At 41.5% G+C, this 26,698-nt stretch overlaps 1 protein-coding gene across 1 annotated transcript; it reads left to right on the top strand.

The window, feature by feature from the left end:
- The first annotated feature begins 672 nt into the window (after positions 1-672).
- On the top strand, positions 673-25,041 carry Dstn (destrin, actin depolymerizing factor). The gene is made up of 4 exons (XM_051183267.1): positions 673-735; positions 20,314-20,621; positions 21,954-22,030; positions 23,864-25,041. Exons 1-4 carry the CDS (start codon positions 733-735, stop codon positions 23,971-23,973), a joined length of 498 nt encoding a protein of 165 aa, XP_051039224.1. The 5' UTR covers positions 673-732; the 3' UTR covers positions 23,974-25,041.
- Positions 25,042-26,698: the final 1,657 nt, after the last annotated feature.

The following is a 26,698-nucleotide window of genomic DNA, read 5'->3' as shown; positions in this document are numbered from 1 at the left end:
CGCCTCAGGAAGGAGGAAAAATGTGCAGATTTTTCCTCTCACGCGACGGCCGACGTGCTGGGCTGACCAATCAGCAAAGGATGGTGGGAACAGCACCAAAGTAGGTAAAAAAATTCAAGATTCTGGCCCTGAGCGCTGTTCAGTGAGTCCTCCCCCACCACCCATCCCGCCGCTTCCCCCGCCCCCCGCCCCGCAAGGCGAGCTCCCGCCCGCCGGCCCTGCCCCGCCCACCCCGCGCTACGGTCCCGCCCCCGGCGGCGCGCACACCTGGCCAGGTGGCGACTTCCATGTATGGGCAACAGCCGCGCTGTAGGCGGGGCGTCGCCTGGTCCCGCCTCCGGGGCAGGACCATCCTCCTCCCCGGGGAGTCCTTTGCCCGCCCTTCACCGAGGATAGGCCGGCGCTCCTCAGGGCGGGGGATCCACGCATTCCCCTGCCTCCAGCGCCAGAGCGAGGTTTCCAGCAGTCTGCAGACGGCCGGATCTCCTGGGTGGAGCCTGGCCGGGAGTGGGGGGGGGGGGCTGCTGGCTTGTTGCATAGCAACGGCGGGCGGAGCGGAGCGCGCGCAGCCGCAGTCTCGCTGGAACCCGTGCCGCCTGCCCCTTATTAGGCTCGAGCTGCCGCGTCCGCCTTGCGCTCTCTCTACGGGTCTTGCTACCGCGAGGTAGACGCTGCACAGACCTTGCCACCAGGTTCCTAGCTCTCGTCTCGAAGTGCGCTGAGGCGGCGAACATGGTGAGTGGCCCGCTGCTCGGGCGTTCGCCGAGGGAGGGACCGCGTCCCGCGGCTACAAGGCAGCTCCTGGGCCGCCGCCCGGGATCGTCTTCGGCCCGGTCTCTCTGCCTTCGATCCCGAGATCTGCAGGTCCCCGGGTTGGGCCACGGAACCCCGGGACCGTCCGGGTGGGCGCGGTTTCCCCCAAGGCCAGCTCAGTGAACCATGAGCCTTTCCAGCTCTTTTCACCGCGAAGGAAAAAGAAGGATTTTATTGAACACTCTAGAGGGCGGGGTGATTGCTAGCGAGCGTGATTAAGAACAGGGTGGCCTTGCCGTGGCTTTGTTTGTCGTATCTGGCAATCAGCTTCAGTGGCACTCTCATTGGGCTTGTCAAGCTTGGCAGTGTCTCTTTTAACCCTTCCCTGCCGGGTCGGTCCATCCACAGCTAGAAATTTGCCGTCGCCTGACAGCATGGCTTTGCCACAACTTTGGAGTGAACATGAAATTTCCTGAAGCAAATTTAAAAGCTCTCAGAAAGAAGGTCCATTTAATTACTCCAGGCCTTTAACAAGAGAAACATTCGGTGCGTTGATTTGGTGGAGATTTTGCGTAATTTACAAACTTCTCTACCTCCAAACTGTTCCTCAAATCTGCTGTAAAACAGTATCCCAACTGGGCGATCAGGTAGAACATTTTGTCACCGTAGTCTGCATACACTGTTACCATTTTTGGTCAATGATTTGCTGGCAAGGCCTTGCCACACTGCTAGAAATATTATCCTGTTGCTGCATCTGCGCGCTTGGAAGCGGTTGGTACCAAGTTATCTGTCTACAGAATGTTTCCATTGAATAACAACTTTGATTTTCCTTAGGATATAGCAACTGGCTTGCAGGTGCAGGCTGGCTCATTAGGTTAAGCGGATAGTTTTCTTGACCGTGCTTAATTAGGGTCTTGATAGTAAGTCTCATTCTTCTTTGGGTTTAATGTTGTATCAGCTACAAATAGATCAGGACCTGAAGTCTTTTGACCCTCTTCAAGATTTTAAATGTAAGTGTATAGACTGGTTTATAGTAAAGACTTAATCTAAAGGCTTTGGGTTCTGATGAATTGGAGTACTCAGTGTAATGAGTGCTGTGAAGTGAACTCTCTAGTCTGCGGATGTACCGTCTTTAAGTGACGACTGCAAACTTCTTATTTAAATTGGGCCAAGCATTTAAAATGTGTCAATGCTTAGTTTTAAAGCTTAACTTTCCTGTGCACATTCAAACAAAATAAAAGAAAAGCCTGTTGTGTTTCCTGGTACCTGGGGGAGAGAGAAGGACTAAAGGTGGGTTCATTCTTACATGCAAGTGCTGATATATTTATTATGGTTTGAGGCCGTGGGTGCTGGGGTGCCATGGTTCTGTGGGGTCAGTTCTTTCACCGTGGACTCTGGGTATGAAACTCAGCTTGTCAGACTCGCCTGGCAAGTGCCTTCCCCTGCTGAGCCATTTCGCCAGTTCTGGGTGTGTTTTCAGCAAGAAGATTTCAGAGCACAGGCTCTTAGTAAGTTTGGCTTTATAAGCATGGGGCATTTCCATTCAGTCCAGCCTTTAGAGGGTATTAGAGAGAGATAGTCTCTCCTTTATTTTCCCAGATTCTAGCACTTTCTGTAGTTGAAACCTTTTAGATTTATTGGTGAGCTGCTTGGTGTCTTTTTTTTTTTTTTGAGGCAGGATCTCACTCTAATCCAGAATGGCATGGAACTCATTGTGAATCCCAGGCTGGAATAGAACTTGAGGCAAGCCTGCCTGAGTCTCCAGGTGCTAGGCTCACAGGTGTTGGGGGCTTGTTATAGCCCAGGGTGGCCTAGCATTCTGCTCTCTTAGCCTGAGTTCTGGGATTATAGGTGTCAGCTAATATGCTTAGCTTCTCCCCCTTTCCTTTTTTTTTTTTTTTTTTTTTTTTTTTGAGACAAGGTTTTCTGTGTAACAATCCTGGCTGGCCTGGAATTCACTATGTAGATCAGATCAGACTGGCCTCAACTTAACAGATACCAGCCTGCCTCAGCACCATCGACTGGCTCCCCCCATTTCCTTCTGTTTTTGGATGGTAGTGGGGAGATTAAAGTTTAACTGCATATGGGCTTGTTTTAAATTGGAAGAATTACTTCCTGGTACTCATTAAGTGTTGTAGAAGCAGTTGGAATAAGGCAAGTTGAAATCAGAAGAAATGAGGTGTCCTGTTTTCAAATGTCTCACCATAAAATCATAAATGTCTCTATAAAATCTCCTCCCCACAGGGGGGAAAACCCTCTGTTTGCACATGCCAAGTAAAATTTCTGGGTGTGTCAGCTTCCTCATATGTGCAAAGATTATTTGCCAGCTCACCATTAAATTCCTAGCTTTATTTGCTTAGTTCTGTTGGGTACAGCTTGACACATCACATGTAGGTAGATTGGCTAGTCTCTTCTTTAACCAAGGAATGCATTTGCAGCATAGTTTTGTAGCTCTCTGGAACGTAGGGTGTAGCCTGGCTTTGAAATAGAGTTAAAGAATATGTGATAATGTAACCCTTAATTTTACACCGAATTCTTCTCCAAACTGAGCTAATTGGCTTGGGCTGAATAACCACTTTATTCTACACTTGGTGCTTAGCAAAAATCTTTTAATGATTCAGCTAAATAGGTTGGATATACATTTGTGTGTGCCACCCCCCCCCCCAAATTTGGCTTTGCAAGACAGGGTTTTTTTGTGTGGCGCTGGCTGTCCTGGAACTTACTCTGTAGACCAGGCTGGCCTCAAACTTAGATCAGTCTGCCTCTGCCTCCAAAGTACTGGGGTTAAAGGCATGCACCACCATACTTGACCATTTGTGTCCCCACTTAACATGAGAAAGCAGGTCATAACAGATAAATTACCTCCTACAAATCATTTTTCTTATTTTATATCCATCTTTAAAATGATTCATTTTTAAGCATTTTAAGCAGTGCAGAATAAAAGATCCCTTTTAGCAAAAGAAAAAATCATGATGGGGGGGTCATATTTGGGGTATTTGTTATTACTGCTGCTAAGTATACATATTCCTAGTTAGTCTCTTTCTTCCCTCAAAGACACTACTCCTGTGTCGAAGACTTTAAGGTACTGGTCTGTTAGGAAATGATTTCATTCAGGATGTTATAAATGCAAAGAACATTCATGATGGAGAAACTTCTCCGAGGAAAAGAATTAACTTGGGCAGATAACCCAGGGAGTCTTGAGGAGAAGGATATGAACAGATCTTGTTAAAGAATATACAAAAGGCTTTTTCTTTCTTCCTTCCCTTTCCTTCCCTTTCCTTTCCTCCTCTTCCTTCTCCCCTCCCCTCCCCCTCTCTTCTTCTTCCTTCCCCCTTGCTTCCTTCCTTTCATAATTGAGATGGTCTCACTGTGTAGCCCAGGCTGGCCTCAAACTAGTAAGGATTGGCCTGCCTCTGCCTCCCAAGTGCTGGGATGAAAAGGCCTATCCTTTTCAATCATCTGTTTCTCAGAACACAAAATGATGCAGATTACTCAAACACCATTGCTTTCCAGAGGTGCAGAGCTCAGGTCCATTTCAACACAGTCACCTGAAGTTGGTAGATTTCACTCTTTGACACTTTTATGTCTTCTTCTTCTTCTTCTTCTTCTTCTTCTTCTTATTATTATTATTATTATTATTATTATTATTATTATTATTAATTTATGTGTGTAGATGTTTTATGTCTGTGTAGTGTGTGGGTGCAGTACCCAAGGAGGTCAGATCCTTTGGAACTGGAGTTAACAAATGGTTGTAAGTTGCCATGTAGGAATTGGCCCCAAGTTTTCTGCAAGAGCAGTAAATTCTCTTAACTGTTGAGCCATCTCTTTAGTCCCTTCACTTTTCAGGCTTTTAACTATACATGTATACATTCTTAATTCATGTGTTAAAATTTATATATATATATGCTACACCTTGCCTACCCCTTTCAGCCTTTTTTATTTTACTTACTTTTTTATTTTTGTGTTCTTTTGGGGGAAGGTGTTGGTTTTTATTATATTTACTTTGTTTATTGTGTTGTTTACACATGCTTGCATAGGTCTATATGTAGAAGTGAGGCCAGTTTGCTGGAATTGATTCTCTACTTTTACCTTGTGGTTTCTGGACACTGAACTCCAGTCAGCAGGCTTTTGGGCAAATGCCTTTACTCTCAGACATCTCACTAGGGTATTATTCACTAGAAATAAAACTGCAAGTTTAGCTAGCATTGGTGGGACACACCTTTAATTCTAGCACTTGGGGGAGCAGTGTGGATCTCTGTGAGTTTGAGGCCAGCTGTGTCTACAGAGTGAGTTCTAGGACAGCCAAGGCTACACAGAGAAAAACCCTGTTTTGAATTCCCCCCTCCCTGGGAGGGGGGGTAAAAAAAACCCTATACAAGTTTATCTCTCTATTAGTGACCATTTAGACATTTCTCCAGTTGATTTCTCTATTTAAACTTTTTTTTTTTTTTATCATAGTTGGTTTTCATGTACATTATATGTTACTTGTCTGGTCCTAGTGTGTGTCTCTTGGTATAAACACAGAGACCCTTGGGTGGAGATCATGCATATGTATTTTCTCCTTCTGGTATGTTTTACTTTGTATTTCATTAGCCTTTTGGTGGCTTGAATAAGAAATGTCCCTCATAAGCTTATGTGTTTGTACACTTGATCCCTAGTTGGTGATACGAGCCTCCTTTCTATTTCTTTTTACCTAATTTGAACCTTAAATCCCTTGTTTATCTGATGTGCAAAAAATGGTTTCTATGTTAATTAGTACTGTTTTTGTATATATTGAACTTTTTAATTGATGTTGGGCATGGACCCCAAAGTTTCACATAATCTAGGTAAGCAAGGTACCACCATGGTCTATATCAGCTTGCATCTTATGTTTTTATATATCTGGTATACCTGTGAACCTGACTTCATCTAAGCTGGCTTAGAGCTACACAGTCAAGCACTGACCAAAACAAACAAACAAACAAACAAACAAAAACCCCAAGAACTTGACTGTCAGTGCTGGATCCTCATATCATGGACTGGTATTTCTCCATTTGTGTCTTTCCAGGCATCTTAAGCTGCCAAATCAGAGAGCACAAATGCTTTCTCCTTATTTCCCCTGCCATTTCCAGGCTTCTGGAGTGGTGGGCTGTAGACTAGATAGTTCCTCTTAGTTGGGGGTTACAGAGATTTTATCCCCTTCATTCTATACTTGTCTCCTTTTCCTGCAACAGTTCATTTAGCCAGATTATTAAAAACAAAAGGAGAGTTAGTGCAGTAATAAAGAAAGAACACCTGATTGATATGTTTGTAGTGGACCCAGGTTCAGGTCCCAGCACCCTCATTAGGTGGCACACAACCACAAAGGACCCCACACCCTCTTCTGGCCCCTGCAGGTGCTGTACACACATGGTGGCACATACAGACAAGCAAGCACACACCCATACACATAACTGTAAAATAAACCAAATATCCAGAGAATGTGTGGGAACTCTACTTCCTACTTAAGTTTGTTGTGAACTAAACAAACACATAAAGCCCACTTAAAAAAAACTCATTGATTCTTACACTGTCTGACAGGATCTCTGCCCTGTGTAGCTAGCTCAGGCTGGTCCCTGAGTGTGGGGATTGCTTGCATATGCCGCTTCACCAGGCATATCACAACAGTTTTCTATAAATAGAACTGTTTTCAAGGAAGTAGCACATAGCAGTGTAAATGATCTGCAATATTTGTATTTTTATACTATTGAAACTTACCTCCTTTTGGTAATAACCAAGTGTTTGAGATGGAGCATATCATTCTTGACATCTGAAAGGCTCTGAGCCTTGGGAAACTGACTTGTGTATATATAAATGCATGGTTTTTGTCTGCAAAACATCCTCTAGGCCCTGTTCTGAGTGATTCAGTCTGATCTCAGTGTACAATTTGCTGATTGTGTGTGGGAACCACAGAACATAAAACATGAGATGATTGAAACACTACGAGCCCCTTCCCTTTGTTCATGATATCATATCCAAAGGCTTATATCTAACTCCAGGAATATTTTAAGATTCCTTCTGCTCTTGCTTCCTTGTAGTGCTGTTATAAGTGACAAGTTTTCACTTGGAATTATACTTCTGAGCTACACCGCTCCCACACACACCTTTTCTCTTTAACATTTTCCCATGAAAGGTATAGAGTTAGAAAACTAAATCAAGTTTATTCAGCCCAGTAATACTTCAAACAAATCTAGTTATATGCCTCAGGATCTACTGGACAAGGAAGTCATTGAATTCCACTTTAATCTGGAGTGATTCTTAACTCCAATTCTGAACTAATCTTGTAGTGACTGGCATTGCTGCTAAACACACTTACATGTTGCTTACTCAGTTCCTTAGTTTTCTGCGTTGTGTTACAATTTAAGGATTTAGTTTTAGCAATATTAAAAACAAGTAAAAAGAATTTAGTGTCTTGTAAGAAGTACAGTTTTTCCACCTGCCGCCCCGTCTTGTCCCGCCGCCGCGCCAGCCCCAAATAACACACTGAGACTCTGTATTAGATATAATTCTGTTGGCCCGGTTACTTGTTTCTTATTGGCTAGCTCTGCCTTAATTATTAACCCATTTCTGCTGATCTATGTATTTCTCTTACCGGGGAGCCGGCTGGCATACTGCTTTCTCCCGACTCTCTATCTTGGCTCTCCTTCATACTTCCTATTTCTTCCTTGTCTCCTAGTCCCTCCTACCTTCCTTTCCTATTGGCCAACAGTGCTTTATTCATTAACCACTATGAGAAACATATACAAAATGACATCTCCCATCAGTGTCTAGTCGCAGGCATGTAAAAGTCATGAAGTCTCTGCTACAGTAAGATATAAATGAGCCCTTGAAGGAGAGAGACCTCAGTACCTCCTATAGCAGGTACCCCATCGAAGGAAAACTGACTGTTACTTTCAACATTTGTGTATGATGTTATAAGTTATACCTCTTAACGTGATCACAGAAAAAGAATAATGAATTTTCTGTCTATTGGCTTATTAGTGTAATAGCATTTAGTTTTGAATATTTTCAATATTCATTTGGTGCATTCTCAAGTGGCTATAGAGCTGAAGTTGACACAAGTTAAGATTGTGCATCTTTGGGACTGATCTTTAAGTCATTGAGCTTTGAGGAATTCTTGTGAAATTTTGTTACAGATGTGTGTGTGTGTGTGTGTGTGTGTGTATGTATGTTTAATTCTTTCTCATTGCCCATTAAAAATACAGTTGCCAACAAAGGTGAAATTTTTGAATCCAGTATAATCATCACTTATTTGTGGCACTAGGTACCAGCCTAGGACCTTGTGTAATAGGGCCATCCCTAGCCCTATCTAAAATATTATATCTACATTTGACTGCTAGAAAAATTAGTTGGTTTTCCATATTTTCATTGTTGGAAATGCTGTATGTATTTTCCACCTAAAGCACAACTCAGTCAGGCTTGTTATTGTGCACATATCATCCTAGCACCCTGGAGATGGAGACAGAGGCAGAAGGATCTTGAGAGTAAGACTTTCCCAACGTAAGTGCTTAAATGTTCATTGGGCATATTTGACTTTTATTTAGACACCATGACTGTAGCTTAAAAAGCAGCTTCACACACCCAAGTTTCCCCCAATATATTTAACGGATTTATTCGCAGTGGAATTTGGAACTTTAAGGTTATTAAAGTGAAGTAAAATTTAAAGTACAATTCCTTAGCAACATTTAAAGTAGTCATTAAACTATGGTTTATGGTTAGTGGTGGGTGGCCTTATTGGACTAGCCATATTTGTTATGAATTGGTTTAATTTGCAGTGGGAAGTTAGTTTGAATACTAAACTGATACTTTAATTCTTTGTACTTCTGCACATAATCTAAGAAGCAGTCCTAAGAATGTCAATTTCTACTTACTATTTGTGTGTGTGTACACACATGTGTGCGTGTGTGTGCTTGCACCTATGCCTGTTTGAGTTTATGTGTTACCACATGCATGCAGGAGCACACAAAGACCAAAAGGGTGTTAATCCCCTGGAATTGGAATTACATTTATAAGCCACCATGTGGGTTCAGTCCAAGTCCTCTGCAAGAGCTGTTAGCACTCTTAGCTGATGACCCATCTCTCCAGACAGCTTCTTTTATAGTACTTACTAAGATGTTTTTGAAAGCCAGATTGTACCACTCTTAAGACAGGGCTGTACGTATCAACAGTGCAGTTCCTTTCTCATAGTAGCTCACATACACGTTACTGAATTATATATAATGAATATGAGATACCAGGATTTTGACAGATAAGTTCCTATAAAGATGGGTTGTTTTAATTTTTATATCTCTGTTCTCACTTTTAAACAGTGCATCAGGAATTGAGGCATTGAAACAATTGAATACACCTTTGTATACACATTGCAATTCAGTTTGAGTCTTTTCATGTAAATCCTTAAAGATGAGTACTGCTGTGGTGACACTTTAGATGATTCTGGTATACAGATACTCCTCTTTTGTGAAATGAAACTGGATGGTATTTGCTTATTGTATGTGTTATAAATCATAGAAAATAGCTTACAGGCCTAACACATGAAAGAACAAGGTAACTTGGAAGTGTTAACTGTGTGTCTCATGCCTTTCTTTTGCAATTCAGGGTTACCAGTTCTATTGAGCCATACTGCCAAGCTGTTAGAGGCTTGTTTTTGGAGTCTGGTTTTGCCTCTCTCTATGGCCTTTGATTAGTTGCTGTTTTGTTCCTCAGTTTTATCACTTTCACTTCTTGCTAGATGAATGGAAAAAGCCAAAACTACTATTTAATTTGTAAATCAACAAACAAAACCAAACCGATTTCTGACTAGCTGGCCCCAAAGAAGCTAATCCTTTGTGGTAGGAAAGATTGAGCTGTGTTATAGAGTGTTGAAGAGGCAGGGGACCTCTTCAAGGGCCTTGAGAAGAGAATGAGCTTGGTCCATATAGAAAGGCTTGTCAGGCTTCTACAAACAAGAGAGAAAAAGTATTGCGCCAGCTACTGTTGCTGTGTCATAAGAGCAGGGTTGATTGTTAAGGGAGAAAGTTTTAATTGGCTAATGGTGTCTTGTCTGTGATTGTCTGACCTCATAGCTTTTAGACTTGTGGTAGGACAAAAGCACCGTGATAGGAATGTTCAGTGGGGGAGATCTGCTTGCCTCATGGCTGCCAGGAAGCAGAGATTAAAGAGGAGTGGCTTGTGTTAACCTACTTCCTCCTCCTACTGATCCCTACCTCCTAAGAGCCATTAAGTATGCATAGATGGACAATACCTTCAGTTTCTCAGTTCTTTAAACAGTTAAATTTGGGAGCTAGCTACTCATGCTTCAGCTAATTCACTTCTGTTTTAGGTGTTTCTACCTGATAACATTAATTCATGTTAAATTTAAATTAATTTTTTAAAGAAATGTCATCTTGTGCTTAAACTTTTATGTATTTGCACCATTTCTTCAAAATAGTCTGATTTGTGAAATTAGAGTGTTCTGTGTAGCAGAAACAACAGGGTGAATTGATAACCTGAAAACCAGGAGGATTTACCTGCCAACTATTCACCCAATAAGGGAGTAGTGTCCAGAATATGTTAGCTTGGGAGCAAAGTCCCAAATGATCTGATTACAAGGAGAAAATGGTGTCTGGTGTGGTGGCACACATCTGTAATTCCCCCATTTGGGAGGTGAAGAGGGAAGGTTGTGAGCTCCAGGCGGGTCTAAAGAAGGTAGTGGCATAATGCTAACAAGCATAGTGATCGTATATTAGTTGATTTTGTGTCTTGTTTTTGTGACTAGTGTCATAGTAAAAATGGGTATTTACCAGACATTTCTTTGATAGGCTGATCTGATTTCTTTTGTGTATATAACCAGTGGGAGTACTATTTATAGTGTTCTGAGGAACCTCCATATTACTTTCCATAATGCTGTATATGTTCACATTCCCACCAGTGATAGTGACAGTTCACATTTTTCTGCATCTTTACTAACAAGGATGTATTTGGGTTCTTGATGATGGCCTTTCTCACAGGAGTGTGACAGGCTGTGCTTTGCTTTGCATTGCCCTTCCGACTGATCCATACTTGGTCATTTATCCTTTGAAAAAGGGCTTGCCACCCCCAAGTCAGATTTCTGCTATTTTCCTGTTGGGTCTCTTGTCTCTTTTGGATCCTCTTCACTCTTTGGATGAATGGCTTGCTAATGTTTTTTCATACTCTGCTGGATGTCTCTTTACTCCTGTATCCTTTGTTGTACAGAAACCAGTTGGTTTGATTACAACCCCATCTGTCTGCTTTTACTTCCTTTGCCTGTGCTCTGGGGAAGCATATCCAAAAGCCATTGTCTACTCAGTGTCTTGAAGGTCACCCCTGTGTCTTGTAATAGCTTCATGGTTTGAGGTCTCATGTTTATGTCTTTGTGCCTTTGCCTGTGCTCTGGGGAAGCATATCCAAAAGCCATTGTCTACTCAGTGTCTTGAAGGTCACCCCTGTGTCTTGTAATAGCTTCATGGTTTGAGGTCTCATGTTTATGTCTTTGTGCACTTTGACTTGATTTTTGTATGTGATGAGAGATAGGGGGTCTAGTTTATTGTTTGTGTATGAATTTCCCAGCATCATTCATTGCAGACCCTGTTCTTGCTCTAATGTAAGTTTCTGGTGCTTTTGAGTGATTTGTTAGCTATGGATTTTGGAATTATTTCTGGGTTCTCTGTCTTCTCCATCGTCTGCATATGTGTACTTTTATGCTAGCTCCATGCTGGGTTTTTTATTTCCTCTCTTGTAGTATATTTTGAGATATGAGGTGTTAGGTTGTTTCGGGTCTTCTCTTTTTGCTAAAATATTTTGACTACCCAGGTTTCTTTGGTTCTGTATGGATTTTAGGATTGACCTTTTTTCCCCTTCATTCTCTTGTGTTGCCTAGATAGGCTTCATACCCAGTGTGTAGCCAAGGCTATATTTGAACTGGTGTTCCTCCTGGGAGCAGTTGGAATAGCAGGCATGTGACACCATTCCCATCTTCCTTTTTCTGTTTTGTGAAGAAAACCATTGCTATTTGGGTAGAGATCACATTGACTGTAGATTTGCTTTGATAGTATGGACATTTTAACAACTGTTTCAACACATAAACCTTTCTGGGATGTCTTTTCATGTTCGTGTGTGGTTTCCATTGTTCTCTCTTCCATGTTTTGTAATTAGCTGTGTATATAATAATCCACTCCCTTGGCTAGATGGAGGCCTAAGAGGTTTTGTCTCATTTTTGCTTTTTATGGTATAGTGCTAGAGATAGGGGATATACCTTGTACCTGTTAGTTAAGGGTCTGTCGCTGGGCTGCATTCCTTAGTCCCTTGGAAGGGTTTTTGGTTGCTGCTGCTGTTTTTGGCTTTTTGTTTTGGCAGTGTGGATTGCTTTTTTGGGTTTTTCTTTTCTTCTCTTTAAATTTACTGTTGGTACATGAAGATGCTACTGGTTTTGTGTATCTGACTTTTTGTATCTTGCAACTTACTGAGTTCATATCAGACTTTATAGAGAGAATCATGTTGCCGCAACAGAATGTGTGCTTCCCTCCTGTCTGGCTATCTATCCTGTGCTCTTTCCCTGGCCCTGCTGCTCTGGGTAAGACTTTACATTCTGGGCAGGAATGGTTAAAATGGGTGTTCTTGTCTTGTCCCTGATTTTACAGGGAATAATTTTTGCTTTCCCTCTTCAAAATGATGTAAAGACATTTTTATTTTTTCAAATATTAGCAAATCCATGAGACATTCTCTCTACTTGGTAAAACTAGTAGACACCTTGTTTTAAGTAATGCCTTTAAATGTTTTCAGCTACAGAATTAAATGGCAACAGCTTAGATCACACAGACTTTCACATGTTTTGTGGCACATTGATTTCTTAGTTATGCTCTTGAGTATTGATTGGTGTATACATTTATATCTCTTACATAGCATTTATCCTGAAATTTATATGAAATGTGATGTTCACATATTAGGCAGTTAAAATGCATATTTATAAGTTTCAAGACAGAAATACTATTAAACTTTTACCGGCTAAGTCAGCATCTAGTTGGCAGCATCACTATGGATGGAAGATTAAGATGCATAGTGCAGAGTAGAGTGATGAAGATACGAACAGGATGGGAGTGGAGGTAGCTGATAGAATGCCTGCTTAGCTTGTACAAGGCCTTGGTTTGATCTTTGCCTGCATAAACAAAAACAAAGTAACAATTTTAAAACACCCACTAACAGCTCTTGTTCTTTTAGGGAGATGTCGATTGCAGGAGTCAACTAACATAGTTAGGACATCATGGGATAGATAATACTACAATAATAGAAATAACTATACTCTTCATCAGTACATGGAGGATCATGCAGATTTTGGGTAGAGCTGATGATAAGGGACAAATAAAAGCTGCCTTCCCAGAAGAGGATCTGAGCTGACCCTGAACGAGGGGAACCAGATTAGTGGAGAAACTGTAGCACCACAAGAGAATGTGAGATGTTCAGGGATGCTTAATAATGAGTTCAGCTCATTAAACAGCTCATTAGTAGCAAGTAGAACTTCCATTTGGTCTGCTGCATAAGCCATCCCAGTGACATCTAAGCTTTGTTCTAAATTGACTGAGGAGTTTTATGATTGGTGGCAAATTTAATATTGTTCACTTGGTTTTTTTCCCCGTTTTTACTTTTTAATTAATTAACTTAATTTTGGTTTTTCAAGATGGTTTTTCTGTGTAGCCCTGACTGTCCTGGAACTCAGCCTGCTCCCAAACTCAGCGATCCAGCTGTTTCTTCCTTGAGTGCTGGGATTAAAGGCATACTTTATCATTCCTGGCTTCACTTGGCTTTTTTGAATGAAGCAGTATTAAAACAACAGAGTTAGCTTGAAACATTTTCTGGATCACTGCTATCTGATTCGGTAACTACATTGAGAGTGTGGTGCAGTGGCCCAGGGAGGGAGGGAAGGAGGGAGGGGTAGGGCAGGCAATGGTACCGCCAGCATACTCCTGCCATTAATGGCAGTCCTGTAGGCCTGTAGCTTGACAAATGGAGCAGAAACATGAGTTTAGCCATCTTATCTCCTTTGCCAGGCATCTTTAAGCAAAGGCATAATCTGTAAAACTGTGCTTAATACCTCCAGACACTTTCAGTTTATCAGGATATTGGAGAATCCCTGTGTTTCTTAATTAATACATACTGAGAAGGGACAGGTTTTAGGGTAAAAACATAACTTATTCACTTGCTAGTCGGTTACAGCTTTCTTCATTGTGAGTGATAGCTTCCTAAAACAATGTAATTGAACCTTTTATTTTTGAGATTATAATATAATTACAACATTTATCCTTCCCTCCAAACCATCCCATGTACCCTTGTTCAGTTCACATTTGGGCAGTCGTGTTGGTGAGACTTGAATGTAGCTCTGAAGTGACTGGGAGACAAAAAAATATCATAGCAAGCATCCTAATGCGCTGGCTCTTACATCATTTCTTTTTATCCCTTCTTCTGCAAAGTTCCCTGAGCCTTAGGTGCAGAGTGTTTTATAGATGTGTTCATTGTGACTGGACTCCGCAGCTCTGCATTCTGATTGGTGTGGTTTTCTGTCTTGGTCTCTGTTGCAAAGAGAAGTTTCCTTGATGAAGGGTGTAGGTTTAAGGACAAATATTTAGAGTGCACTTAGAGATTGTGCTGGTTTAATAAAGTGCTGGTTGTAAATTCTCCTCCAAGACCCATGACTTGTACCACTGGGTAGTGAGCTGAATTCCCAGTACCAGACATGGTTTCCCTCTTGTTAAGTAGTTTTTAAGTCCAATTAGAGAGGTGTTGGTTACTACCAAGGTATGGGTGCCATTTCTGCACCCTTAGGGTTATCCTGCCATTCTGATTGTTGATGTGGTTCATAGGTGTCATAGCTGGGTAGGATTGTTGGTTGACTTCTGGTCACTTCCAGCTCAGGGGCCTTTGGACCCTGTTTCTGAAGTGCATGGTGTCTTCAGCAGTAGGGACTTACATTCTACCTCTGGGGATAGCCAAGGGCAATAGCAATAAGCTGTATGTTATGTGAGTCTTTTGGTCAGCCTGGCCAACAACTCAAAATAGGGCTTCTTATGCCTGGTTTTGAGGGTTTTGTATTGGCTCATGCAGGGAGCATCGTTAGCTTTGATGTCAAGAGTTCATTAAAACTATGTATATTTATATTGAGTATATTTAAAATGTTTCTCTTACCCATCTCTTTATTGAGCATTTCTTTGTTATCTTTAAAAAGAGGTGGTGTGTGTGCGTGGGGAGGGAGGTGTTCATGAGGTTAGAAGAGGGTGAGATTCCCTGAAGCTGGGTTCCAGGTGGTTGTGAGCCATGCAGTGTGGGTCTTGGGAGCTAAACTTGGATCCTCTGCAAGAGCTGTGAATAGTCTTAACTATTAAGGCATCTCTCCAGCCCCTGGTATTAAGATTATTTTGTTTCTTTATTTGGCATGTATGTGTGTGCATGCATTCCTGCCACAGTATACTTAGGAGGACAGAGGACAACTTGTAGGTGTTAGTTCTTTGCTCCCACCGTGTGAATTCTGTGCATTGAACTCAAATGGGCAGTCAGACTCAGTAGCAATCACCTTTACCTGCTGAACAATCCTGCTTGTCCCTTTTTTGCTATTTAACCACCTACTATATTAATATACTATTTATTTATTTTAGTTAGCATGCAAAGTATTAGGTTTTATAATCAGTTTCTAACAAATTTATTTTTCTTAGCTGATTCCCTTCCATTGTTTCTCCAGTTTTTGTACCTCCCACTACCAGTGACACCCTTCCTGCTTTCATTGCACATGTGTTCTGATGCCCTATCCCCTCCTCAGCACACCACTAAATACTCATGAAAAGAGAGATGGATACTTAGCCAGATGCCTCAGTGAACAGGAAACAGGGATCTCTGATTGAGGAGATAGTCTGTTCTCGTTATTGCCCTGCTCTCTACCCCTTGTAGTGTAACTTGTCTCTTTTTTACTATGAATAAATTCGTGTTTCAGATACAAGTTTTTTTTTCACATATTTTTATTTTATGTTCATTGGTATTTTGCCTCCATGTATGCCTGTGTGACTGTGTGAGAGTGTCAGGTACCCTGGAACTGGGGTTACAAAAAGGCTTAAGCTGCCATATGGGTGCTGGGAATTGAACCCATGTCCTGTGGAAGAGCAGCCAATGCTCTTAACTGCTGAGCCATCTATCCAGCCTCCACATACAAGTTTTAACTTGTCCAGTAACCAAAGACTTCCCTGAGACCTGGCAGTGTGACTCGCTGGATCTTCTGGTTAATAATAATAATAGTTATCGTGCACTTACTGAATTGGCGTTGCCAGGCACTGCATTCCAGGGCTTGGTGTGTGTGGTACAGAAGGAACAGCTCTGACCTCCTTGGGGATGCTAGAGGATGCTGCGGGATGTCTCTGCTCTACAGAGAAAGATCTAAAGTGAAGTGTTTCCAGTTCTGCTCGGGAGACAAGTATTGACCAGGATTTTGTTTGTTTGTGTGTTTGAGGCATTTTTCTCAACCTCTTTAAGAACATATTCTCAGTTAATTGCAAATCATCAGAATGGTCAGGGCCAATGTTCCTTTCCCTGGTCTCCATAAACTTCCAGTTCTTCATTTCTTTACCAGCAGCCACTGCTTCTTTGTAAGGGATGAAATAAATGTCTTCTTTTAAGCCACCTGGAAGAATTAGTCCTTTGCTTAATTTGCTTAAGTTGAGCTGTTTTGCATGACACTTTGGCTTTTTGTTTTTACTGCTTTGAGTCTTCCAAACAAATATAACATATACTTTTAATAAACAATGCCAGGTTTGGTGGTGCACACCTGTAATCTTAGATGTTGAGGCAAGATAATTATTAATTTGATGCTAGCCTGGGCTATATAATGAAACGTTGCCTCAGTGTGTGTGTGTTTGTGTTAGCAGTTTGCTTCTTTGCCCTTAATTTATTTTTTGCATAGCATAATAACTGAAGTTCCAAGTGACATGAGTCATTAACAGAACAGTGTACTGTTTCCCAAGACAGAAAGTTGCGTAATACATTTTATAAATTTATTTGCCTAAAACATAGTATTTTAGTATTGAGTCAGTTCTCTGTGCACTTTTAAAATTTCTTATAATCATTCATTATTAAATTGTAATGGGTTTTAATAATGGAGCCAAGATGAGTTGTCCTACTTGAATTTAGCAGTGAGAAATGAACCCCTCTCTGATCTTCTGGTTAGTGACCATTGCATTTAGTTAGGTTTGGACTGGTTCAGTGGTTGATAGAGATTAAAGCCTCAAAACTTGATGTCTTAAGTTTCAAAGATTGCCACTCACCCTTATGGTAGAATTGAGAGACTTGCTCTTCTAGCTTTTTCTACCATTTCCAAGATTATAGCCAATATCTGTATTATCTGTAGCAGAATTTGTTGTTTGATTAGTGGCTATTTAAGGACCATGTACTTCATTAATCTTTAATATTGGTTTAATCTCAGTTGGTGTTTTTAAGATTTGTTTACTTTATGTATATGAGTCCTCTATCTGCCTGTACAACTTTTATACCAGAAGAGAACATCAGATCCCACTAAAGATGGTTGTGAGTCACATTGTGGTTGCTGGGACTAGAACTCATGACCTCTGGAAAAGCAGCTAGTGTGTGCTCTTAAACTGTGGAGCCATCTCCAGCCTCCCCCCCCCCCAATGGTTTTATAAATCTCCATCAGAAGAGACTCAAGACAAGCATATGCTGCTTGAAGCTAGATCAGCAGCAGCTGTTTTGACACAGGGTGGAGTGGGTTCCTATTCTCCAGTGGTTCCTGGTACAGAACACAGAGAAATTTCTGCTGTGAACTCCATAGCTTTTTAAGGTAGTCAGAGCACTGAGGGAAGCAATCTATTTTTGCTCTCAGATTCCTTCCAGCTCTGCAGCAACGTAGTGTTCCCTGGTTCAGAGGCTTTTCAGTGGTCTGTGTTGTTTCGACCCTGCAAACTTTAAATCTAAAATGGAATTTGATTTAATTTTATTTAAAATGAATTTGCAGACTCTTGACTCCAGAGCAGTTAAATGAGTACTGAAAAATGAAACTGATCAGAGAAGTCTTTCTCCTCACACCTTTTCTTGAAAGAACCAGACAGGCCCTGCCTGGCTATACTTCTGAAATGAGAGCCCTCAGGCTGGGGTGGATAGGCCTGGACAGACAGCCTTTGTGTTAGGGAAGCATAATTCTGCTCCATCCAGTGTGAGAGCCTGTGAGTCACCGAGGTGAGTCCAGACTGCCCTGTGAGCTGTGTGGTTTGGCTTACCCTGTGAGCAGGGCGGTAGGCTGCTCCAGGTGTCTAGCATAGTCCTTGGACTCTGGTGGCTGGAAGTTTAAAGGACTCACAGCTTATAGGTGAAGGGATAACGATGGGAAAAGTGAATACAGCAGTGAACTAAGTATTAATCATATTTCATGAAGTTTTAGGGCTAAATTTTAGCAGTCACCTGGATCTTATGAATGTAGATTCTTGGGCTCTACTCAACATATTGTGGTACCCCACCTATTGTGACTTAAAAACCAGCACAGGTGACATTTCTGATTGCAGAGGCTCAGACGGTCTGGGTTGGAGCCAGCAACACGGCAGTTACAGAATCCTGTTTGCTTTGTTTTCAGTTACAGTACACGATTGATTTCTAAGTCACTTTCAAGTTTTGTTTCAGATATTGGTTGGATAAATAGAAAGCTTCCCGTGTTGCCCTCTGAGAATTGGGCAAGAACTAAATGGACTCAGTGGGCATTAAAAAAGAATAGTAAATGAGAGCACATGAGGCGGGAGGGAAGCCGTGGGGATGGATTGACCCAGACACATGATACGAATGAGAAAATTTTAAAAAGGTATTTTAAAAAGAAAGAACTGGTTGTTGGTTAAAAGACACGTTGGTATCAGTCTTATGGAAACTACTAGTGTCAGAGATTCTCCTTTGGGGACATTTTATATAAATAGGATCATGCTGCACACAGCCCTTTCTGTTCGGCTTCTTTTTTCTGAGTGATGTTTTCTGAGGTTCATTTATGTTGTAGCATGCCAGTTCCTCATTCCTGCTTTATTGTGTGGATGTACTACATTTAAAAATCCCTTCACTTAATGGCCTTTGGGGTGATTTCCATTTTTGTCCCTGTGTGAACAACAGTTCTGTGAACATTTGTATATGGTTGTTTATATGGGCACATTTTAGTTTTTTAATATGTATACCAAGAACTTGATGTTAGCTCCTTGAGAATTGCACAGACAGGTGACCTGCTTGTCATTTTGCTGCTGCAGTATGAGATTCGGCTTGTCATACTCAATAACGTTTGTTAGTAGATACTCTGTGTGCGTGCGTGCGTGCGTGTGTGTGTGTGTGTGTGTGTGTGTGTGTGTGTAGGACAGAGATCGGTGTTAAGTATCATTTTCATTCTCTGCCATATTTTGGGGGCAGGGACCTTCCTGAACCTGAAACTTGGTGTTTTGCTAGACTGGCTGGTCCGCAAGCCCCCAGACTCTGCTTTTCTTGGTACCCACAGTACTGGGATTATAGGCACATGCTGTCATGGCTGGCTTTTGTATGGGTGTTGGGGATCTGAATTCAGGTTCTCATGTTGAACAGGCACTTTACCACTGAGCTGTCTTTCAATCCTAGTCTTTCTTCTTAATCATCCCAACACGTATACTTTCTAATTCACATTTCTCTAATGACTACTGATGGAGAGGCTTCCCCTCACCCTTGTGCTTATTGGTCATTTGTAACATCCTGGGATGGTCTTTGAGAAATGTCTGCTCAGATCCATTGATCACCCTTAAATTAGGTTCTTTTTGTTACTGACTTGAAAAGACTCCTCATATTCTGAGTAAACATTTCTTATGATTGGAAACCTCATTCTGTAGGGTTTTCTTCACTTTTCATGTACTTTGTCCCTTATATAACTTGGTATTAATTTTGGGTACCAGTATTTTTACATTATTTATTTAATCTTTAAGCTTGTAGTCCTTGCTTTAGGAAAGCTAACGTGAACTAAAGCAGTTAAAGAAGCATACAGTGGTGAGTCTGGAGTTAGTGTCTGTAGCACATGAAGATGGACAGAAGACAGAAAGGTTAAAAACTGCTTCAAGAGCTTGTTTAATTCCTTAATGGAAAATAACAAATAATAATATGACAAAGGGTTATTTTTCTACTTAGTATAATCTAAAATTAAACTGATATCATTATTAACAGTAAAATTAGGTAGAAGTTTATAGTCATACTTAACTACACAGAGACTTTAACGTCAGACTAGGATCCATGAGATCCTCTCTCCAGACAGATTTGGGGGTTGGTGGTGATGACCACATTCAGCTGTTGAAGAAGCCCATCTGACATTTTAGGGCAGCAGAGGCTGCTACAGTCAGATGTCCCCTCATTCCATGTAGTGGTGAAAGTGGCTCATGCAGTAGGTGTTAAGTCTGAAGTCAATAATGGTCATACTCTTAAGATTCTAAGTGTATGTCAACCTATAGCCAAAAATGTAGAGTTTTATATTTGAAATTATAGTTTTTGTAAGCTTTTGGCACATTTTTATTCTCATTCTAGGCCTCAGGAGTTCAGGTTGCAGATGAAGTATGTCGCATCTTCTATGATATGAAAGTCCGGAAATGCTCTACACCAGAAGAAATCAAGAAAAGAAAGAAGGCTGTCATTTTTTGTCTCAGTGCGGACAAAAAGTGCATAGTTGTTGAAGAAGGCAAAGAGATCTTGGTTGGAGATGTTGGTGTTACCATAACTGATCCTTTCAAGCATTTTGTGGGAATGCTTCCTGAGAAAGATTGTCGCTATGCTTTGTACGATGCGAGCTTTGAGACCAAGGAGTCCAGGAAAGAGGAGCTGATGTTCTTCCTGTGGTGAGCACTTAGAACGGAGCTCTGAGCCCTTTCTTCTCTTACTGTCAGCTCTAGGAGACCACTGGGGACCAGAATGGTCCTGGTGATGATGTTGGGGGTTGAGCCAGGACCATGCATGTGTTAGAACTCCACTACCTACATAGAGATACTTAATTTTTAATTTAAATTTTAATTGGTTAAAAAGGTACCTCTGTATGTTGAGACAGGGTCTCACTGTGTATATATAGCCCAAGCTAACCTGGAACTAAATAGTAGCCCTTCCTAGTGCTGGAAGTACAGGGATGGTCTACCATGCCCAACTAAAATTCATTGTTTAGCGCTGAATGAATATCTGTATTGCCAATGTGTAGCCACTTATACATGACAGATATAAAATATTTTCATTTTTGCAAAGGACTCAGTTCTCTAGTTAGCATTTTTAAGTGATTTATTGCCCTTCTTCTAGTTACTCTAGTCTTTTCAACTATTTGATATTAAGCCTTAAACAAAAGTCTTGTGGCTCGGCATGGTGACACACATCTTTAATCCCAGCTCTTTGGAGGAAGAGGCAGGAGGATCTCTTGAGTTCCAAGCCAGCCTGGGTATGAGGGATCTAGGACTTGGGGTCAGAAGCATTGAGATTTGAAGGAAGGTAATGGTAGATCACACATCGTTTCTGTTTCACTAAGGTTCTCCTGTACTCTCTTCACTGTGATGCTGTGAGCATGAGGTCAAGATACACATGTAGGAACGGACAGTTTACCATCTGTGCAGAGTGGTCTATAAAGATAGTGATTGGAACCTGGAGAGATGGTTTTCTGGTAAAAGTACCTCTGCTCTTGCAGAGGACCACTTTGTTTGCCCAGCACCAACATCAGGTAGCTTCCTACTGCCTGTAACAGTTCCAGGAGTTTGATGGCCTCTCTGGCCTTTGTGGACACCTGCATGCAAACTTTAAAAGGGAATTATTGATAAGCCTTAAAGTTAGTAGAATTGGGATTTGAATGAGGTACATTCATTAAGCTTTATTTCTCCTATACACCAATTAACATTGTGTTAGGCTGGGGAAACAGCCCTATAAACAAACTCATTCTTGTCTTTTGGAGAATTTACAGATGTGTGGCAGGTATGCTGGCTAAATAGGCTTTTACGTTAGGCAATGCTTTCTTTAGTTGCTTTGTGCGTGTGTGCCTTTTTTCTTCTCTGTGGTTATTGTACATATAACGTTCACCTTCAGAGGTGGGAAAACTGATAGATTCTGAAGCCTTTCTCATCTCCTCTGGAGATGTTTAATACGATGAGGGCTTTACTTTCTCTAAAGCAGTCCTTTCGTTCTGGCTTCCTCCTCTCTAGGGCACCAGAGCATGCACCTCTGAAAAGCAAAATGATCTACGCAAGCTCGAAGGATGCCATCAAAAAGAAATTTCAAGGTATGGGCTCCACTTACCTGAAGGTTTATATGTATAGTGAACCTTAGACTCTGGACTGGAATGTCTATAAAAACCCTTATTTTCTTTGGAGAGCTTTGGCAACAAAGAAGGGAGAAATGCCCTCTGAGTAATCTCTGTCTTGGGCTGGTCACATTACGCCTACAGGCCCATGTTCAGTACCCTGTTCCTTTCCCATTACTATATGGCTGGTTTTAAACTAGGCTCTCACATAACAGGTGGGGATCTGATGGCTTATGTTACTCATTTAATTGTCTGCTGTTTTTTTTAATAATATCTGTAGCTTTACTGTTCAGTGGTATGATTTTAGGTAAATGATTCATCTGGGTTCAAAGGAAAATAAAGCCACCTTGATTGAGCTGGCCAGTTGTATTTGACTTGCGACTGAGTGGCTGGGGTTGGGATGAAGTGACCTTGACCAGACTCCAGCCAGAAGTCGTTGGTATGGTGGAAAGAGCCTGAGGCACAAGCCCAGAGGCTTGCACAAGGGCTGAGCATGCTGTCTAGCTGCTGTGTGACCAATTGCTGGAACCAATAACCGCTTGGGCCTCTGTTCTCTCAGCTCTGGGGCAGGAGGCTTGATCTGAGTGTTCTTCTGCCACCTCCCTTCTGCTGTGATGTGGGAGCAGCCCAGGGCCCGAGGTTACAGGGTTTGCCCAGTGTTGGTGTCGTTTGTTTTTTGTTTTTTGTTTTTTTTTTTTTTCTATGACTGGCTTTTTTGTACTCTTGGAGTAGAATTGGTTCTCCCTTACTTGTTTTAATGAGTTAAGGAATTCCTACTTCATTTCCCAAGTCCCACTACTGCTCAAGTCAGTGGGTTCTTCATGCATTTGCCTTGATGTTGGAGCCACCATAGTGTGCTCACTAATCTGTCAACTGAGCTTCAGATGACTTCACAGCTTCAATACTTTGATTAAACCCAGGAGTTAAGGAAGACTGCTATGTAAGACTTAATTTAGAAATATTAAATGATAGATACCTTAACTCTTTTTAGTGGGATCATCAGTTGCTTTTTCAAATTAGTCCAAACTTGTCTAAAAACTGACCTGTTATGCTTTGAACCTGAGAAATGATCTTCAAATTGTAGACTAACTTTGCAGCTGTTTAAAACATAGCAGCTCTGTGCAGAGAAACCGCTGTATGGGTGAGCTAGTTCTACAGTGTGCTGATGGGATTGTCCTAAGGCCACATCAGTGCCACTTCTTAAGTGTTCACTGCCTTAAATGTGGTGTGTAAGGCCACCACAGCTGTTTTCTGTGGCAGTGTGCTTGCATTGGTTGTGAAACACTGGTCTCTGGTTCTCTGCAAGAGTAAGAAGCACTGTTAATCAAAATACCAGGAAAAAATTACTAGACCTGCCTTTTATTGAAGGTACAACATCTTTAGTAAAGTATATATTATAAATTATTATGGAGCCCTGAATTTCACAGATTGAACATAATGATAGTTTTTAAAATCTAATTACCAGCCCCACAGAACCTTTCTCGATGCTCACTTTTGTGACCATTCCCCTACCTTTTCCTGAACCCCAGTGGTATATGGTGTTCTGGGATCTGACTGCATACATTAGCTGAGGATGACTTAGAGCTAAATAAGCGGAGTCATAACAGGGTGTCCGTTTGTTTTTCTGGCTGCTTTCAGCCAGCATTATGTTTGTGAGGGGTCATCATTCTGAGTCATGCTTATCTGTTATTTTTTCCCACAATTGGATATAGCATTCTGTGGTTTGTAGTATACAGGGGCCTTTAGTTTGCTACCTTAGAAAAATGAATAAATTGCTGCATAATTCTAAGTAGATTTTTTTTCTCTCTCTAGGCATAAAGCATGAGTATCAAGCAAATGGGCCCGAAGACCTCAATCGGAATAGTATTGCCGAGAAGCTAGGTGGCTCCTTAATTGTAGCTTTTGAAGGATCCCCTGTGTAGATCATCAGCCAGTGCCACGAGTTGAAGCTCCCATGTTTAACACTATCCTTTCACTATATCCAGAAAGCAAATATGTTAGGCCAGATCTCACTGAGGAGAATTTGTCTTGTCATCTTTTAGAGTAAGTTAAACTAAAAATTCTATAGATGTGTGCAAACATCACCACCCTACATAAACCTAGTCTCTAAAGTTTCATTGGCGTGGAATTAAATTCTTATTGGCCAAATGCCTATTTTCATGAGGTGATGTGTAAAGATTTTGTTAAGCTCAGGATTTTTAATAACACAGTTCACAAAACAGTACAAGGCAATGTGAAGCGAACTCTAATCTTCGCTAACCTCAGCAGTTACTTTTGTTTCTTTTGCTTATAAAACAGATTGTAATCTATGTATAATTTTCATCCAAATTCTCTATTTTTCCTTGACTTAAACAGAATAATGATATAATTTTCTTTATAATGTGTACAACACTAATTTACACTAACAGCAGTAAGACTAAGCCGGGCAGTCTTCATTCTATCGGAAGTGTCACGAGACTGCTTCAGAATTGTGTCTGCTTAGAATTCACATTGATCTTGCCGAGCACCATCCAGAGCACAATGCTGGATGCAGCAAGCAGCGTTGTCCCTGCAGTGAGAGGCTCCCTGGGCTGGGAAACTGCATACAGTGACTTTGTGTCTTAGAAATCATGGTATATCCTCAGGAGAATGTTCAGTGTCTTGTAACAACTAATTATATTGCAAATTAGGGCTTCATTGTAATCTACTTTATTAATGAAAAATGGTAAAGCAGTGTATTAATAAGCCAGGGTGCTATCAGCCTTTAAAGAGTGTTGAGTATGTTTCTTCTGGGGCCTGGTAGGATGCAAACCCCTAGAGCAGTTTACCAGCAGTGTGTGAAATGGGAAGCAGGTACTACGGGTGACACTTACAAGGGACTGCCCAGCAACACTTGGATGTTGACTGTTAACATCACAGGCATGACACCGAACAATGTAGAGATGCACAAGCAGCTGAACTTAGAAATAGCAATGCTGGCTTTATGTAATAAAGGAAGCATTTGTAACTTACCTTTTGTGTGATGTGTCTTTTTTTCTTACTGTGATAAAGATCATGTCCAAAAGCAGCTTGAGGAGGAAAGGATTTATTTCCTCTTACAACTACCAGACTCTTATCATTGTGTAGTGAGATAGCCCTTCTGTGGCACTGACCACGCCCATTGGGGGTGGAGCCATGGGCGGAAGTGACATGTGGAAGGAAGTCGGAGGGAGAGCCGGGAAAAGCTCTCTTGCTGGTGTGACTCGGACAGGAGAGGATCGGGTTGAATTTCCTGGTGTTCATCTGTCTAGGTTGTAAGTTATTTCTCCCTGAATAAACATCTATTCGGCCTATTTGTTTATCCTGATCCTTATTTAACCGCGATACCTGGTGTCAGAAGTGGGATATAATGGACTAAATATTGTTAACTGTGATTCTTATTTGATAACTGTTGTGTGATATATTTTGCTATGTTAAGGTTAAGAACCTTTTATTTAAACAGAAAAGAGGAGATGATGGGAGATGTCATTCTGTATATGTTTCTCATACTGGTTAATGAATAAAGCACTGTTGGCCAATAGGAAAGGAAGATAGGAGGGACTAGGAGACAAGGAGGAAAGAGGAAGTAGATAGGAGGGTCAGGATGGAGAGTCTGGAGAGAGTAGTACGCGGCAGCTGGCTCCGGGTAAGAAGATCACATGGAAATACATAGATTAATACAAATGGGTTAATACTTAAGACAGAGCTAGCCGATAAGAAAGTAGTAACTGGCCAACAGTGTAATATCAAATACAGAGTCTCTGTGTGTTATTTGGGGCTGGCACAGCGGCAAGACCAGCAGCGGCAGGCGGAAAAACTGTATCCTTACATCATTGAGGGAAGGCAGAGCACAACCTCAGACATGGAGGGGTTAAGGAGGGGTGCTAACTGGCTTGCTCAGGGGTGGCACTGCCCATTGGGCTGGGCCTTCCTACATCAACTATCAACTGAGATGCCCCAAAGACTTGCATACAGGGCAATCTAATGGAGGCATTTTCTCAGTTGTTCCTTCTCAGATAACCCTAGCTTGTGTCAAGTCGACACAAAAGCCAGTATACTTTCCCTATGTGGCGAGTCCTCTGACTAGGATTACAGGTCACTCCTGCTTAAATGACAATGCTACTTAAGAGTTGACCATTTTTTCCTAATCCAAAATATCTATGTGGAGGATTTTGGAAGCCAAATGGTAATTGTACTTTCTTTCATCAGACTCCCTTTAAAAGTTGGCTGGTTGTTATTCTTCAACCCAAATTACAATGCAAAACAGCTTTTAGTAGCCATTATTGCAGGCTCCAGTCTCTGAGGTCAAGGACAGCCCTGTGGGTGGCCCAGGTGTTCAGGGCTTTTTAGAGCTGTTTCTGCTTGTGAAGTGTGGCTCTGCCACCATCACCACAGGTGTGTGGATGGGAGCCTCAGGAAGAGTTTCAAGGGTCTGTAAATGAACATCTCCAGAAATGGGGTAGGTGTTAATGATTCCTGTTTGCCTCCTATAGGTGGCTTTTGGGAAGTTTCAGGGAACACCCTGTGCTAACAGGTATTTCGAGTCACTTCTGGTGTAGTTAATTAAGGGTTTGCTGACATCGATCAGACAAAACTGCCACGGAAATGCCATTTCTAGAAGACATTTCCAATCAAGGATTAAATGCACTA

This window comes from Phodopus roborovskii, unplaced genomic scaffold (assembly GCF_943737965.1).
Source record: "Phodopus roborovskii unplaced genomic scaffold, PHOROB, whole genome shotgun sequence".
In the NCBI taxonomy this organism is placed as follows: Eukaryota; Metazoa; Chordata; class Mammalia; order Rodentia; family Cricetidae; genus Phodopus; species Phodopus roborovskii.
Note: the sequence above shows the minus strand (reverse complement) of the source record. Positions and strands in the feature narration are given on the sequence as shown.

What these genes read in the sequence shown, in the direction of transcription:
- Dstn (XM_051183267.1), top strand. An exon ending in GAGCTGATGTTCTTCCTGTG is followed by an intron (nt 20,622 to 21,953) that starts GTGAGCACTTAG and finishes CCTCCTCTCTAG; the next exon opens with GGCACCAGAGCATGCACCTC. An exon ending in CATCAAAAAGAAATTTCAAG is followed by an intron (nt 22,031 to 23,863) that starts GTATGGGCTCCA and finishes TTCTCTCTCTAG; the next exon opens with GCATAAAGCATGAGTATCAA.